This window comes from Conger conger, chromosome 18 (genome assembly GCF_963514075.1).
Source record: "Conger conger chromosome 18, fConCon1.1, whole genome shotgun sequence".
NCBI classification, from domain to species: domain Eukaryota; kingdom Metazoa; phylum Chordata; class Actinopteri; order Anguilliformes; family Congridae; genus Conger; species Conger conger.
Window position 1 is genome coordinate 5,978,576 of NC_083777.1, and position 18,965 is coordinate 5,997,540.

The 18,965-nt window shown below is 41.4% G+C and overlaps 1 protein-coding gene across 1 annotated transcript in view; it reads left to right on the top strand.

The window, feature by feature from the left end:
• hpse2 (heparanase 2) overlaps nucleotides 1–18,965 on the top strand; it is a 99,508-nt gene that overhangs the window by 50,458 nt on the left and 30,085 nt on the right. Inside the window, exons 6-7 of the mRNA XM_061228803.1 lie at nucleotides 6,092–6,139; nucleotides 14,632–14,725. Coding sequence (XP_061084787.1) covers nucleotides 6,092–6,139; nucleotides 14,632–14,725 — 142 coding nt within the window. The remainder of the gene's footprint in view (nucleotides 1–6,091; nucleotides 6,140–14,631; nucleotides 14,726–18,965) is intronic.

Sequence of the window (18,965 nt, forward strand, 5' to 3'; positions counted from 1 at the left end):
AGACCCTCATAAGGTCGTAAGTTCATATTGTTACCAGTGCAATGTCATGGCCTAATTTAGAACAAACAGACTAAACTACTGTTATTGAGTTTCTGAATTCCAGTGCTGAATTTAAGCTCATGTAAAGATACAGAGCAAGTGGGGCTTGTGTAAGAGAATGGCAGGTGCAGTATTTCTGTGAATGGGCAGAGTGTAGTTAGGGGCAGATTTTGATTATCTCGTTTGGTGAACTTTGGAAGGCAAGTCCTTTGTGTTATCTAATGTCTGTATGTAAACAAATGTCTGGTAATTGTGTGGAACAGAGCTACTTATGATAAAAACATCAGACAAACTATCAGCGTCTATAAACCTTCACCTTTTAAATCACGCACATACTATAAATATTTCCTTATTAGAAATACATAGTGATAGGATTTATTGGCGGGCATATCACCCACTCCTAATTGTTTTTGGCTGAAATTGAATTGGTCTGCTGGTATGTTTTCATAAGCATAAAAAAAAAAAGCATAAAATCAGAACTGTCTTTTATTTAAATAGAAGCACCTGGCTGAAGGACTTTGTAACATTTGAGGAAGACACTGACAGTCACATTATGCTCCTGCTACCAGAAAACCAGAAAACGAACAGTGAATACACCTGTTCAAACCCCTGGGAGGGAGTACGAGCCCTTAGAACCATTTCGGCAGTTAACAGTTCTGGAGGGGGGATAAGCTGGAAATGCATGCCTTTTTGGGAAATGCATCATACAGCTGTCAAGGGTTTTGCCGTCATGAAAAGAAGTAAGAATCACCCAGAAATGTTGTGAAATACACCCCATAAACACGGAGGGCCAAATGTACACCGCAGTAATTATGTGGCTCTTGCGGGCCGATCAAAATCAATTATTTTCCCCAAAGAAGCTGTTGTAGCTGTCGAGGCTACAGGGTGCTGTGGGAGGCCTGACAGTGACTGAGAGTGCGGCTGACTGCAGAGGGAATTTGGAACCAATTATTTGTCTGACTGTGGTAATGTGCAATAAATTGTTTAACACACAGTAAAAACTGGCTAAAGCTGAACGCCCTGAATGTTCCTGGCAGGGAGAATGAGTGGCATATCATTTCTCTCAAGCAGCGGCTGAGCATAGTACTTTGTTAAGTTTGTATGCTTTTACCCTTGGGCTGTGGTTGCTACTTTGTGTGAATTCCCAGTTTTATGGCAGTTTCCATACTTTCTGACTATGACTGTAACTCCTACGGACTTCTATTATCAGTTCGTTCTCACCATCCACACTCCATCTGAAGTTGTGCTTTTGATGCTCGTTTTATAACATAATATAATCTTTTAAGATTTAGTGTTTTAATCTCCATGGTAACGCAAGCATGCATGCAGAATTGATTTGCCCTTTGTTGGCGTTTGGTGTTATTTTCTCCACACATCCGTTAATTAATTACCGGAGTTCACTTTGTAGATCTGCGCATTTGGCTGAGGAGGTGGAATTAGATATTAAGTCATTTTTAAATTCATGGCTAAACGGTTTGTTGTCTACAGGATTATGTAGCTGTGTCATTATGCTCGGAAGGCTTGTTAGACAGTCGGCATCCAGGATCGGATCGGTCTGTTTTATAAAGTAATTTACATAGCTCTTACAGATTAAATCTGTGTGAATAACACATTCACTGGAGAGTCCAAATTTAAATTCCCAGACATCTTAATCTGACCTGTCTCCTATGGCAGTCTTTCAAAGAGAGTTTGAAGTGTTTGAATACAGTGATCTAGACTGTTAGCCAATGGGCATAAATTCTTGAACTGTGAAGAATCTCTAATGTTGTGATATATGGTAGTGAACTTGCAAGGGAATCTGCTAACATGTGTTGCACATGATGTGGTTACTGTCATGCTTTATAAGTGAAACTTAAATAAAAACATTTTAAATAATGAAATTATAGAAGTCTGTATGCAGTTTACATGGTGTTTATTCAGTCTGTAAATACTATTTTAAACTATTTCATGTTCAGTGGAGCTGTATTTGCCACAGCACTCTGGTGTGCCGTCAGGCGAGGTCAAGTCTGCCGTGTAAAACTCCTCTTAAGAACTTTAAGTTCAAATGAGTTAAAGAAAGCTGAAATAAATAAATCCCATTCACAAAAGGCAAAATTAAAGTAAATACAATTCATTCCACTTAATTAAAACCCGGAAAGAACATTAAGGCCTGACGCTTAAATGTTTACGTCTGTACTGTAAACGTCAGTATGTCAGTACTGTGAACATCAGTATGTCAGTACTGTAAATGTCAGTACATCAGTATGTCAGTGCTGTAAACCTTAGTACTCTAAACGTAAGTATGTCACTTTATATTTGAAAAGTGTGCCACGGAAGGACAAAGGTTGGAAAATTCTGCGCTGGAGGATCAACTATGAATTCATATTTGCTTGATATTAATTGCAAAATTCACAGTAATGGGATTTCACATTGATCTGTTATCCCCTCCCATATATACATCAGTGTAACTGGAAATGCTTTAGAAAATATCATCTTTCTGAACATTGCCCACAAACAGAATTCTTGAACTGTGAAGAATCTGTGAATCTTGTGATATATGGTAGAGGCCTCGCAAGGGGATATACTGCATATGTTGCTCATGATGTGGTTATGGTCATGCTTTATATGAGAATATCAAATAAAAACATTAAAATAATGAAATTATAAAGGTTGTATGTAGTCTACATGGTGTTTATGTAAGCAATATATACTATTTTAAACCATTTTTTATGTACACAACAATACATTCATATTTAGGTGATTTATTCCAAAATGACAAGAATGTGATTTCAATAAATCCCATAAGCGAAAATGGTTAAATATCAGACATTTTTAATTATAATACCATGATTAATGTCTTGTTATGCTTTTCTCAGAGTATTAATATTTGATTATTTTAAACTAAAACGTCCTGTATGGAAAGGGAATTAACTTCAAATTCAGAAATTGAAATTCAAAAAGGGGGACAAAACCCTTGTTTGAAATAAATAATGTTTACATGCCTTTTACATATGAGATTGGGAATGCTAAGTTGTCATTTCTCAGTGCTCATTATTGCCTCCTCTCTCCATCAGCAGAGGGACAGGCATGTGCTGTCATATTGCACTGCTCCCATATATTATATCCCTCACAAACACATGCCAGTCGTTACTTTCCAGGTTTATTGTGATATGTAACTCCTCGTAGTTAAATCAGAGAGAAGGTCTCCGGTGGCAAAGAACTTCAGGAGAACCTGGAGCCCAGAGCCCGCCCCCCACTGACCGGTCCAGTGAATGGTTACGGGAAATCTATCGGCGCAAACGATCAGAGTGGCAGTTCAGAGCAAGAGCTGGTGAGGTAGCCGAGTAAGGTGTGGCCCCACCCCGTAGCAGTTCCCTGGCCGGCCGTGTTGCGTGCCTTGGGGTTTGATCCCTCCCGGTTGCAAGGCCTGGACTGCTCATTGTGTACTTTGGCAGTCCGGAATGGAGCTTGACTGATGGCCACAAGTGCTTTAGCAAGGGTCGTCCACACAGGCAGACGCCACCCCATGCTGCTACCAGTCTCCCTTCAGATGGAAATGATTAATCGCTCAGAGACTACAGGAATAAAGTGAAAGTTTTGGGGGGCAGAAAAGGAAATGGGGTGAAGGAAAGGGAGCGAAAGAGGAAAAAGTGTGAAAGAAAGAGAGAGAAACGGTCGAGAGGGAAAGAGAGAAACGTCAAGCGGACAATAAGCATCGCTTTTTTTTTTTTTTTTTCAGAACGGTTTACACTTTGCGATCAGACTCTTTTTCTCAAACTCCCCCCGCTCCTCCCCAGCTTGCAAGTGACACTTAAACCAGATGTTTAGCAGCGCTCAGGTCTTCCACCCACACCCCTGCCGAGCCCTGTCAGCGCAGAAATATATACACGGGTCCCCGCGAGCAGAATATTTGCTCCCAAATAAGGATATCTGTGTTTGTTGGAGTTTCCACAGTGCCCTTGAAGGCCGTGTCATCCGCGGGCCATCTCCCCTCACAAACAGTTTACACAGCTCCAGAGATAAAGGCCCGTGCCAGGGACCCGCTTATAAACACAGAGACCCAGAGAGACGGCGCTCCGGCCCGGCTTCCCCTCCGTCTTCTGCACCTTCAGACGCTCCGACAGGGCGCAGGTTATTTACACTGCAGCGCCGCCTGAATTTATCGCCCCCCAAACCGTAAATAGTCACTTAGATTCACGCCGGCTGCGGGCGAGATAAATGGTTTTTAATGAGGAAGCGCAGGGGGGGTTGGTGGCGTAAGGTTTCTGTTATTGTGTCTTAAATGGACCTCTGACATATCCTTTAGCTTAGAGTGCTGTAGGCCTGTGAAAATTCCCACGGTTAGTTCCTACGCATAACGTAGGTAGGTGCCGCAATCCTGTTTGGCTGATTGTTCGGTTTTGCGGTTTTGCCTGCCCAATGTGAATACATTCAGATTTCTTCAAATAAATATAAAACATAATGTATAAAAACATTTTTTTAAATGTACGTATATGACTAAGAATTTTGCCTTTGAATTTGTCACCCAGGATCATTATCACTAAACCCCAGTTATATTTGAACTGCATGTAATTACATTGTAAATAATTACACCCAATATTTTAAAGGTTTCGATGTAGTAGAATGTCCAGACATTTTATTAGGTATCCCTACTCTATCTTTTACCATGTAAGGCATCCATTTGCCTCCAAAACAGTCTGAATTCTCTGTGGCATGGATTTCACAGGTGCTGGAAACTTTCCTTAGGGTTTATCATCCAGGCTGGCTTTTTTTCAGCCAGACATTCATTCTCCAAATCCCCCTTTCTGCCTCATCCCAAAGGTGCTCCGTTGGACTGAGATCTGGGGATTGTGCAGGTCATTGGAGTAAACTCAAATCACTGTCATGTGCATAGGGCCAGTTTGAGATGGTGCATCGTTTTGAAATGGCGCATTATCCTGCTGGAAGTATCCATTTGAGAAGGGTTGATGCACATGGTCAGAGACAATGCTTAGATATGCGGTGGTATTCAAATGATGCCACAGCAATACCACATCAATTTGTGTTCAGAGGCACAGTCTACCCAGGAAACATTCCACACCATTATACCACCACCAGTCTGCACCATCCACAGACAGCAGGGTGGATCCATGGATTCATGTTGTTTATACCAGATTCTGACCCTGTCCTCTACTTGTCAAGTCAGAAATTGAGATTCATCTGACCATGCAAAGATTTTCAGTCATCCAGTTCTGGTGATCTTGTGTCAACTGTAGCCTCACTGTGGTGTTCTGTATTCTGCCTTGTGAATTATGCACACCATGCACCATGCTATAAACAGTTGTTATTTGAGCATTTGTAGCTTTTCTGTTAGTTTAAATCAGTCTACCCATCCTCATTCTCTGTAAACTCTACAGACTGTAGTGTGTGAAAATCCTACACTCTCAGAACAAAAGCTACGAAGATTGTACAGCAGCTTGTCACTGGGGTGGTACCCTAGGTACATAGAATAGTACCCGTAGCCATTGTTTGATCACTCATTTGTACTCTTTCTGCTTGTAAAAGGTACTTCTATGTACCCAAAGAACACAGTTGCACCTTTCAGGGTACATTTGGCACAAATGTGCTCCTCAAAGAACAAAACTGTACCTCCACTGTGCCTTTATGTCTGGCAGTGTAGGAGGGCAGCTGTAGAGATGCTGGAGTCCCCTCGTGTGACACCAACAATCACACCATGGTCAAAGTCACTAAAAACAGGCTTACTGCCCGTTCTAATGTTTGGCCAAACAACAACTAAACCTCTTCACCATGTATGAATGCTTCATATATTCAGTTCCACATGACTGGCTGTTTGGAGGAGCAGTCTGTTTGCATTAATAAGCAGGTATGCCTACTTTTATGAAGTGGCAGTGGATGCATTATTATAACAGCAGACAGCTAAGGCATACAGTATGTCTAAGCATACATATTACCACTTATTACTCGCGTTACTCTAGGTATAAACTTAGGAACAACATATTTTGTGGTTTGTAAATTTGCAGTGTAAAGCATTTTGAAACTCGAGCAGTAATTAATGCTGATTGTTTATCTGCAGATTCATGAAGAATGCTGGCTCTGTCGTTGATGCAGTTACGTGGCAACAGTAGGTATTTTACCTTTTTTATTATTTATAAACTTTTACTTTTTATGTTTTACTATTTCTGTTTTGTTATCATTATCTCTGTATTATTTTATATTTATAGTAACGACCATATTAATAGATTCTGATATTGAATTGAAGTTTTTTCTTTTTTTAATTTTCATTGTTTCAGTGAAAGCATAGATAATATGTGCAATATTTAACAGTTGGTAAATAAAGATTAAAGTTGTTTATGTAATATTTAACTTAATATTGGTAATTCAAGATAAGATAAATCATCCCATTGTTAATAATACTGTTGTTTTGCCCCAATTTAAGGTTGAAAAACTGTTGTTAAAAATAACTTTTCCCTCTCTCTGTTGCTCACTTGGCTTCTTTTGGTTTCACTTTTGGCCACTAGAACAATGCCAGCAGGTGAACATTACATACAGTAAAGTAACATTACATACAGTATAGTAACGTTACATACAGTAAAGTAGTGTTGCATCCAGTTATCCTGGGAGATGCAAGCAGTCAGTGTGAAGTCTGAAGGCCTTAGTGCAAACCCTTTTTTATTGTAAACCCCACTTTCCATTTAGTTTTTTTAAATAGCTACTGACACTACCGTTCTGTGTTTAGAGAACACTATGCACGCACGTTGTATATCGACTCAAAACGAATTAGTCTGAATACTGCTTTATGTACATGTGAAATACAATATAATTATTTGGTAACACTTTGCAATAAGGTTACATGAATTGGCATGAACTAATTTAGTTATTTATTCACTACTGAGAGGTTAAGCTGTTTAGCTTTGTTTATGTATCTGTACATCATGAATACATTCTAACTACATTAGTTTATGTTAATTCATATTGGAATGAGAAAAACAGTTAATGTATCTGTTAATACTTAACCAATTATATGTTTATCCGATTGTTTGCTAATGCATAAACATTAATGTAACGAATACATTAGTGAAAAGTGAATTTCATGCTTAATTAATGCATTTGTAAATCATTCATTCATGTGAACAACTACATTAGTTAAGGCCAATTCTTGTGACCGTATTGTAAAGTGTTACCAATTATTTACTATAGATAAACTATATCATGTTTGGTTTTAGTCGATTTAGTTTATCACAGTCGGCTACTGTTTTTTTCATTGAGGAACAATAATGTTAAGAGTCCAAGTCGATACCTTTCAATACCAACATCTAGCTGTATGCATCCTCACAGTCTTGCATGAATTAAACCAGGTGCTTTAGCTCCTGGTATTTTCCTTAAAAACCAATTACACTGTGCAGATTCCTTCTTGCCTTCCTTTGATGCTGGGCATATATGCAAGCGCATTCCTATGAGTATTAGAGGGAAAAGGTCTGTAAATTATTATAACTAGTGACCATTATCTGATTATCTTGAAGGCATTACCTTCGCTAATCTGCTATTGGCTAATCCTTCCTAACTGGTGTGCCTGATGTGTGTGACCAATGCCTCCATGCTGAACCGCAGGGCGAGTGGAGCTGGCAGCTTCTGAAATGACAGGACCGTCATTCCCTTGTGCTCTGTGTGTAAATCTGAAAACCACAATAGTAAGATGCTTTGCCCTGAATTCAGTCCACATTTGTCCTTAGCTTGATGAAAATTATACTAAAATTGAAAGAAAAAGTTTTGGACAGTAAACAGTCTTGAGAGATAAATGTTTAAAAAAATGAACCCGAGAAAGTACTGCTGCGAAGGGGGAAAAAATGAACAGTGACATTCAATTGGGAGTCAAAGTTAATGATGAATATTAATCAAATTCAGACTGGGACATACAGTTAATTTATGAAAATGCATAGTTTTATACTGTGCTGTACTCAAGCCGTCCATGCAGGCAATGCATTGCTATCCACTAGAGGGCAGGGAGAAAGATGGTTTAATTGATGGCTCCAATAGCTGTGAAACTATTTCATCATTCATCTGTGTGTAACGAAAGCTGAATCTGAAGAGTGTGTTTTCACGTCTGATTCGTTCATCAAACACGGCTCATCACCTTGTGTAAACAAAGGCTTTCTAGTTTGTTTGTATAGTTGTTTATTTGTAATTGTTATTTTATTGTCCCTCAATTCAAACTGGGGAACGTGGTGAAGAAAACAATACAGCAACTAGATGCTTAATGTTTATATTTAGATCATTGTCCCTTGCCAAGAAACATTATTATTGTTGGTGTTTATTTTATTTTGGCAAGGCATTTCCTTATCACAAGTAGGTAGGTGGGTGTTGACACAGAACAGCTGGCATTTCATTAAAATGATTAAAAACCTACAGTACCTCAGGACTTTTATATTTATTTTGATCTGTATTGCTTTATAAGCCAGTAACATCTTTGCAAAGAAGGCATCCAGCTCCTCAATTGTCACATATCCATTGCACACTTATCCCTGGTTATGGGGATACACTTTGCACTTTGTTGTATGTCGCTCTGGATAAGAGCGTCTGCCAAATGCCATTAATGTAATGTAATGTACCTTGCTTTGCGGTAAAGAAATGTCCTGTTTGTGGAGGAGATGCTTTAGTTGCGTTGTCTCAGTACAGCTGGGCAGCCTCTGGGGCTGGGGCTCAGTGTGAGATGGGGCGGCCGGTTAAGGTAAATGACTGGCATACATAAGGTCGGTGGTTCTAATCCCGGTGTAGCCACAATAAGATCCATGCAGCCGTTTATCAACTGTACATCGCTCTGGATAAGAGGGTCTGCCAAATGGCAATAATGTAATGTAATGAGAGATAGGTCAGTGTGAGACAGGGCCTCTGGGGCAGCAGCTCAGTGTGAGACAGGGCCTCTGGGGCTCAGTGTGAGACAGGGCCTCTGGGGCAGCAGCTCAGTGTGAGACAGGGCCTCTGGGGCAGCAGCTCAGTGTGAGACAGGGCCTCTGGGGCTCAGTGTGAGACAGGGCCTCTGGGGCAGCAGCTCAGTGTGAGACAGGGCCTCTGGGGCAGCAGCTCAGTGTGAGACAGGGCCTCTGGGGCAGCAGCTCAGTGTGAGACAGGGCCTCTGGGGCTCAGTGTGAGACAGGGCCTGTGGGGCAGCAGCTCAGTGTGAGACAGGGCCTCTGGGGCTCAGTGTGAGACAGGGCCTCTGGGGCAGCAGCTCAGTGTGAGACAGGGCCTGTGGGGCAGCAGCTCAGTGTGAGACAGGGCCTCTGGGGCAGCAGCTCAGTGTGAGATGGGGCTCTGGTCGGGCCAGAGATGAGACTGTTGTCTGTTCTCGTTACTGCACTTCAGGACCCATGAGGAGATGGCAGTCTGTTTGAGCCCTTTCAGGCAGATCAGCTAAAGTTCCTTGTTTGACAACATGAGGAAGTGCAGGTGGTTGTTTGCCAAAATGCACAGCTAAGAAAACATCCAACACAAAGTGAGAGATGTTCACTGACATACTGACATGATAAAATGTTGTTTACTGATGTTTACTTTGTGTTGCGAAAGATTCACTATAAAACTTGTTTTCCTTTAATTCACAGACTAATGGGTCTAAACTTTCCAGTATCCTCTACTCTAAGAAGAGTTAAAGTTAAAGTTAAAGCCAGTCACACATCCACCATGCTGCAGGCCTGCACCTTTGCCAACTAAACACAGGGTATGCCTGTGTTACCACACTGACTATTACATTATTACAAAGCCATCAACAAAACCTACCATTATATGTATAGATACTGTACCAGACATAACTTCAGATCAGTGCTATGAATCAGTGTTGACAAGTGATGATTATAAGTGGGGTGTGAATGCAATTATCAAGATTGTTTCATCCATAAAATTGGTCTTAATTCAATGTCATCATTTAGACCAATATACTCACAAGCATTACATTGTGTTTGAAAATCCAATGCAGTTCCCCTGCACCTGTAATATAGTCGTTTATTGCCTTCCACTTTTGCAGTTGCATAATGTTTCTTTAAAATGCCTCACCATAGGACAATCCTTTTTACATATTTAGGGTCATATCTAGGGTCTCCTATCCTTTATTTTTATGTTCTGCCGAAGTAAGACTCTTGTTTCGTTGATTGATTGCATTGCAAGGGATTACCTTAGATATATTCTTACAATTTTTATGGTTCCTAAAACAGGATTCTGTAATTCAATTCCTCTCCTTAGACCCTCAGGAGCACTATTCACCAATTTATTGGAACTCGTCTCAGAAATGTGTGGAATACATTACATTCACATTTCCTTTTCAGAAAATATTGCTTTCTTGCTTATTTGTGTTTCTCTACTGTACTTACAAAGGTATTGTTTACTGTATGTGTTTTTTCATGTAATTGGTGTTTTCAGAATAATTTGAGGTTCATACTTTATCGTAGGAACCTCATAAATTCGCAAATCTGTCCTGCATTTATTTTTCCAGGATAGATATATTTTGTTTTTATTTTAATCCTCATCTAAAAACATCCCAGCATTCCTAAAATGCACATCGATTTCCAACAGATGACGTCAACTCATTCAACAAGTGTTATTCCGCTGTGTATTCCGTCTTTTCCATAGTTTCAGCTTGCTGCACAACACTGGGAAGGGCTTATACTCAACCCTTTACCGCGCATGCCATTGAGATCTCGGGATGTTAATGGAGCAATTCATCACTTCAAGTTAAAATGTACCTTCATGTTTTTTAATATGGAATATGCCACTGGCTTGCCAATCTAAACAATGCGCTAGGAACTTTACCAGGCTGTCTAGTGACCTGCGCATGGTATTTAACGGGAAGGGACTGTTTCTCTCTGGAGCTTTTGATATTATTTCACTTTTACTGTTTGTTCTCAGGTGGCCCATGCAGTATACAGTGGGAGCAATAATATTTGTGATTTTGTAGGTTTGCCCACTTACAAAGAATGGAACTGTGTAGAATTTTAATCATAGGTACATTTTAACATTGAGAGACAGAATATCACAAAATAATCCACAATAACAACATCATATAAATTTTATAAATTTAATATCATATTTTCACATTAAATAAGTATTTGATCCATAGAACAATAGGACTTAATACTTGGTGGAGAAAACTTTGTTTGGCAAGCACAGAGGTCAGACGTTTGTTGTAGTTTTTCACCAGGTTTGCACAGATCTTGGGAGGGATTTTGTTCCTCTCCTCTTTGCAGATCCTCTCCAAATCTTTAAGGTTCCAAGGCTGTCGCTTGGCAACTCGAAGCTTCAACTCCCTCCACAGATTTTCCATGGGATTTAGGACCTTAATATGCTTATTTTTGAGCCACTCCTTTGTTGCCTTGGCCATATGTTTTTGGTCATTGTCATGTTGGAAGACCCATCCATAACCCATTTTCAGTGCTCTCACTGAGGGAAGGAGGTTGTCGCCCAAAATTTCCTGGTACATGGCCCCTGGCCCCATTCATCCTCCCCTCGATACGGTGAAGTCGTCCTGTCCCCTCAGCTGAGAAACACCCCCAAAGCATAAGGTTTCCACCTTCATCCTTCACAGTGGGGATGGTGTTCTTGGGGTTGTACTCAGCATTTCTCTTCCTCCAAACACGGCGAGTCGAGTTGATGCCAAATAGCTCTATTTTGGTCTCATCTTACCACATCACCTTCTCCCAAGCCTCCTCTGGATCATCCAGGTGTTCTTTGGCAAACTTCAGATGGGCCTGTACATGTGCCTTCTTCAGCAGAGGAACCTTGCACGCGCAGCAGGATTTTAATCCTTCACGGTGTAGTGTGTTACTGATGGTTCTCTTCATGACTGTGGTCCCAACTGCCTTCAGGTCATTAACAAGCTCCTCCTGTGTAGTACTGGGCTGATCCCTGACCTTTCTCATGACCATTGATATCCCACAAGGCGAGATCTTGCATGGAGCCCCAGACCGAGGGAGATTGGCGGTGACTTTGTGTTTCTTCCATTTTCTAATAATTGCTCCAACAGTTGTTAACTTCTCACCAAGCTGCTTGCTTATTTTCTTGTAGCCCATCCCAGCCTTGTACAGGTCTACAATTTTGTCCCTGATGTCCTTAGACAGCTCCTTTGTATTGGCCATGGTGGAAACTTTGGAATCTGATTGATTGTGTGGACAGGTGTCTTTTATACAGCTACATAACGATGTAACGAGTTGACACAGGTGTTTTGGGTAATGAGTCGAGATTAGGAGTGCTTCTTAATGGAAAACGAACTGGTCTGTGGGAGCCAGAATTATTGCTGATTGGTAGGGGATCAAATACTTATTTCATGCAAAAATACGATAATAAATGTATTAAATTCATATTGTTATTGTGGATTATTTTGTGATATTCTGTCTCACAATGTTAAAATGTACCTATGATTAAAATTCTACACAGTTCCATTCTTTGTAAGTGGGCAAACCTACAAAATCAGCAAGGGATCAAATAATTATTGCTCCCACTGTATGTGTGTAATGAAGGATATTGAAAAAAAGATGCTCTACTTTATTTCCAGTTGTAATTATTTCCTATATACAGTACATGCTGTACTGTACTCGCCAGCACAATATTTGTGTGTACAGCCTCTTGGAGCAGAATGTTGCAGGACATGTGAGATGGTTGAAGTGTATTTTTTTTGCTAACTCCAGAAACCTGTAATAAGCTGTAATGATCCAGGTGACATTTAACGTGTACTGTGTTTAACGTGAAATGTGTTTTGCTCACCAAGCACAGATGTCAGCTAATTTATTCTAATTAATGAGCCTATATATTTGATTACAACATCCGTCCCTACAAAGGCTTGCTTAAAAGGTAATTACAGCGGGTGTGCTGTGTAATTTGAGGATGTACTATATTGGCATGTGCCATTAACAGAACCCCCGTGTCTCTACATTATCGTAGAGCTGGGACAACCTAGCCTTCAACCTGGGTCCGTCTTTGAAAAGAAAATGTAACCGCGGGCTCGTTATTGTGGAGGTCAGCCCTAATTATGGAACAAGAACACGGTAGAAGAGCGTTGTAACCTCCCAACAAACACAACCGTTAACTCTGGGGCAAAGTTAAACCATATGCTCACAAGTCACCTTCACCGCGTACGATAATGAACTGGGATCCCAGGTTCCTTCAGTCAAACATAGGGATGAAGACTGCCTGATGTTCCTGAGACAGTGGGTTATTCACAGGGTCAGATCTTAACAGCTAAACACACAGATCCTGGACAGGATGAAAGGGAGGATCATTACTTTAGTCTGTTTCCTCCATACATGGTGCCAAAGATGTTTAGGGATTCATATGATGATGCCTAGGGGAGATGGTCTTTCCCTACCGATTCTCCAACTGTGCTAATTGCGTAGTCTCTGACACATGCTGCAGAGAGTGACACCACTCTTACTTTGTGATTTTACTGTGGAATCCAAATTCCCTTCTCGCCATTAATCTTCTCCTGAGAGACCGATCTTGTGATCTTCCTGATTTAAAGAAGTAGCTGTCTAGTTGCATTCCTTGTTATTTCTCCAGATTTATATCCAGAAGTGTAGAAATTATCAGGCCATTTCTGACATGGTTTCAAATTGTTTGTGTAAATCAGGATATAACGTCTAGCATCTAGCAGCTCTGGGCACAGGTTTCGTAATATTTCTTTCATTTATTTGACAAGGACCATGCGCATTAATAACATTTCTGTAAATGCTCCATAGTTTGGCCCATCTGGACTCTCGGGGCTGCACATTTTGGCAGCATTGTATTGGTTTTCATCTTCTCTGTGAGCAGCATTGTTTTGTTTGAGATGTGTAATAGAGATACTCGCAGAACAACCCCAGAGTAACGTGTGGGGAGCGGAGGACGACTTCCTGCAGAAGAGGAACCAAAGAGAGAGAGAGATTTGTTGCCTCAGTTGTGCAACTGAAGCCTCGGTAGAACTGTAAATTGTGGGGCCCAATCCTCCGGAGGACCACAACTCACAAGGCCCTCTGATAATTTGCCCAATGGATGGTCACCATGGTGAGAGCCTACCCCGGCCTCTCCAGATGGCCGTCCCCGCGCTACTTCATCTCACATACGTCTCTGCCTTGACCTGAGCTTGGCCAGGGAAGGCGGAGGGAGCTCTGTGTCTTGTCACTGCCTTCTCTCCTGACATCTTAATTCACATCACAGAGTAAATCTGTTATTAATCTTCATTCGAACCGCTCCGTTCTGAAGCTCGTATGAAAGACTATCCAGTGGTTCCTCTGCTATTATATAAGCGTAACAGTTGGAAGGCGAGGATGCTTCGTTTACTCCAGGCATACCGAGATTGAGATTTACAGCTGGTGGATCTGCAGATGTAACCTTTCCTGAGCCCTGAACCTATTGAACTGTCATTACCATGACCGGGTGATCCTATTTGTCTGAAACCTTTTGTCCATGTGTATTTACATAGCCTGGTTATGTGTGCATTATTTGCTCATTTATTTCCATTAAATGGAATCAGAAGATCTTCATTCTCAGTATACGTTGGCACTGTTTCCAGTGTAATGTGAGTCTCTCCTGTGGTAACCCCTGACTGTGGCTGTGTCGTGGCCTGTATCAGGATCTACAGTAGTCTGTCTCCCGCAGTTACTTCATGGACGGGCGAGTGAGTAAGGTGGAGGACTTCATGAAGACCCGGCTGCTGGACACGCTGACGGAGCACATCACTAAGGTACTGAAGGTGAGTCGGGTCCTCGGTATAAACACGGGTCAGAGCCCAACACGGGTCAGAGCCTGCGCTTACAGATAACAACACAGGTCAGAACCTGTGCTTACAGATAACAACACAGGTCAGAACCTGTGCTTACAGATAACAACACAGGTCAGAACCTGCGCTTACAGATTACAACACGGGTCAGAACCTGTACTGACAGCAGGCTGATAGCAACACGGGTCTGAGCTTGTACTTACAGGGCGGGCTGAGCCCAACACGGGGCTGGCTGATAACACGGGTCAGAGCCTGTACTTACAGGGTTGGCTGACGGCAACACGGGTCAAATCTCGCAATAACGTTAATTTAGTTCGGTCTTCAGTAGAAACGTCAGTGTCATTAGCAAGAGGCAGAAAAGGCAACATGTTCTTTACCCTTTTGTGTAATCATCATATTATGCATGCACCTCGTATCCACACTCCACGGTACTCCACATTAACACCCTCACCGAATTTTACCATTTAAAAAACATCTATTTTGCATGTAGAAACAACCTAGCACTCATCAACAAATCAGTGAATAATTATATTGCTTACTTCACGGTCCAGAAAGAATTTATTGATTCAGTCTACACCACTCGTTTTTACTTTTGTTGAAGATGAGTGGTGCTTAACTTAAAAAAATAATAATAGCTTAAGGAATTATTTAAGTTTGATCAAAATGCTGTTATTTTAGAATAATTATGAAGTTTGATTTAAATGCTGTTTAGTACTACAATGATAATGTAAACAAGTCATAATGTTTAAAGGATCATTTTAATGCTGTTAAAATGAATCAGGCAGCATGAGCGATTAAAACAAGGTGTCTGTTCAAACATATTGAGCTGCATAGTACAAGTACATTTTATCAAAGTACTAGAAGCTCATTTAATCCGGTGTTTAAAAGGCCATGATGCTGGTTTCTGATTGCGGGCGTAGTAGCGTGCGTCTTCACGAGGGAAATGTTTCCGTTTGGTGATTGCAGGCCAGGCAGCCTGACATTGCAGAGATGAGGGCTTAAGACAGCTCAGCTGTCATAGAGTGACTGAAAATATTAAGGCGGGTTAAGAGAGACAATGTGATGTTTGTATGACAGATGATTAGTTATTGGTTAGTTATATTGCATAAAGGCTAGGACACTTCCTACTGTTACTTTGGAATTCTCTGGTCTCTTGAAGTTTCTTGCACGGGACACAAAGACTCCCCAGATTAATCTGTTGGCACATATGGTGTTTTGTTTTAAACTTGGCACATAGGGTGTTTTTTTTTTTTTTGCTTGGCACATCGGGTGTTTTATTTTAAACTTGGCACATAAGGTGTTTTATTTTAAACTAAAGATTTTTAGTTTGAGCAACTTGACTCTCAGTGTTTTTTTCAACATCACTACTATGAACAACTTCACCCACGTAGAAGGGACAAGGAGGAACAGTGACAAAAATATTTCCTCAACAGGATCAGAATCATGTTGAACTATTAGTATGTTAAGAAACATTTGAGAACCCAGTGAATGGCTGTGTATTTCTCTCTTCAGAACTACAGTGTGCTAGTATGACTGTATGCAAGTCTGCACGCATGGGCGTCAGATTTATTTCTGAGATTATAAATCGCATCTCATCCTGATGTGTTTCTGGCTGAAAAACATAGACAAACTGATGGGTGATGTATGTGTGTGTGTGTGTGTGTTTGTGTGTGTGTGTGTGTGTGTTGTGATTGTTTTGGCTCAGAAATTGCATGCCAGGTGCTGTTAGATGAAAAGCCCTGCTGGGTCATTTTGTTAAGGCTACGCTATGGTGTAGGAATGAGCCCCATGAATTCTTGCAGAGACTCAGGGTCAGCTGGCTTTGTTTCATCATTCTCTAATGACTCTTGCTGGTTGATCACATGTCCATTACAATACATATACATATACATATACATATACATATACATATACAGGACAGTGTGTAAGATTGGCTGTAGGCTGCTGTGTGAAACGAGCCAGGCAGGTGTCACCACAGTCTGCTACAAATAGTGCAAATGAGGATGGGAATTCAGTTCATTAAATTCAATTCAGACATATTCCGTAAACAACTAAGAGAAGAAGAGAGAGAAATACGGGAACTCCATTTGATGCTACGCCTGTATGTCTGTGCATATGCACATTTTTATATGTGAAAAGGTTATCATGAGAAAATGGGGTCAGTTTATTTTCTATGCTTTATAGTTACAGGGCGGCCTGTAGCATAGTGGTTAAGGTAAACGACTGGGACACGCAAGGTCGGTGGTTCTAATCCCGGTGTGGCCACAATAAGATCCACATAGCCGTTGGGCCCTTGAGCAAGGCCCTTAACCCTGCATTGCTCCAGGGTAGGATTGTCTCCTGCTTAGTCTAATCAACTGTATGTTGCTCTGGATAAGAGCGTATGCCAATAATGTAATGTAATGTAATATAATGTACTATACATCATTTATTGGTACTTTAATTAGATTCATATTCATTTCATAACTGCAGGGTAAAAAAATGCCCCTAAGACAGGCTGCTGGGTGGCTCACTCGCTGAAGGAATGGCCCATAAGGTAATTCACTGCGAATGATTGTGTTGCCCAGGGTGTGGGGGGCTTCGGTCAGTTTGGGGAGAGGGCTCTGTGTTTCATCGCTCTCCAGCAACCCCCAGTGGCTGTCCATTGACTGTGTGTCTAAACTGAATATGAAAGGTCCTCCTCCCACTCCACTCTGCACAAGCTTTAGACATGAAGCTTTGAACCCTGATGGTGGACCGCTTTAAAAAAAAAGGGCAAAGTTTAACTTCCTAACAGTAGGGTTGCTCCAGGAAAAGTGATCAGATTCCATGCTAAAAAAAAGAAGTGGGGGTTTCCCTGCTGTGGAAAAGATTGATCTTGTTTGACTTGAGGACAACAGGAAGGTTAAAAATAAATTCATTCCTCTTTTGTTTGCTTAAGGAAAACATTTTTTATGAATGATTTGGATGCTGTCTCCTCTATTTTCTTGTTTGTGCATTGCCCTCAGAATAAAAATAAATAAATAAATAAAAAGCTGAGGTGACGGATTTTTTTAATTTTTAATTTCCTTTTACTGGTGTTGGCCTCCTATCGTCAAAGTGTAGGCTTTAATGTAGGTTAATTATAATAGCGTGTCCGGGCTGTGGGGGTAATAAAGCCTGTCTTGCTCTCATTAGCGCTCCCAGTCTTATTACCCCAGCCTGTAAGCGCTGTCGGGAAGCTCCAGCTATGAGTGCCAGGCCTTAATCAGCTTCAGGCTGGGTTGGGCCTACGAGCCGGGTGCAGTCATCCGGGCCTGCGAGGTGGAGCGTCGGAGGAGGAGGAGGAGGAGGAGGAGGAGGAGAGGAGAAGAAGGGTTTACAAGCCTCTCCGCGGGATTACCCGCACACCCCCCACCTGGCCTTCGGGAACCAGCGAGCTCATCTAACGAGCAACACCAGGTTTCCCAAGCGCGTAAACCCTCCTCACAGAGCTCGCTAAAGACACTGCTCACGCTGCGACCACACACCTCCGCACATCTGGCGGCGTGAAGAAGAAAGCTGAGTTTGGCCGCACGTCGCTTCAAAGTGATGAAGAAGAAGAGGTGTGAATCTTGAGACGCCACTAAGAAACACAACGTTTCAACGTCCTGTTGTTAGTACTTGTTGGGGGCGACATTGGTTCAGGAGGTAAGAGCAGTAGTCTGGCAGGGTTGCCAGTTCAATTCTGCCCTGGGTGTGTCAAAGTGTCCCTGAGTAAGACACCTAACCCCCAAATGCTTGTTGGTGTGTGAGTGTGTGTATGAATGGGTGAATCAGAAGCATCAATTGTACAGCGCTTTGGATAAAGGCACTATGTAAATGCCAACCATTTACCATTTTACCATTTGTTGCATTAGCTATCACAAGAGCAATTATCAAAACAGCTGCAGTTTACCTTGTTAATACTACAGAACTGATATTCCCCTTACTGGTTTTGTGACATTTTTGTGTTTTTTTTGCTGGCGAGTTTACTGGACAGTTTCTGTGTGCAAGAAAAGGATATTAGATATTTTCAGAAGTTTGTGATGCATTTGCTTTACAATGGCTGGTATTGGGAAATTCACAAGAATACACTTGAAGTAACAAAAGCAGGTGGCACAGTAAGTTTATGCAGCCAGAGGTTGTACTCTATCTATGTATGTTTAGGACAGTTGGAAACATTTCCAGCTGTGCATGGTGTGCACAAACTGAGAAGGATATAATTACTAGTGTA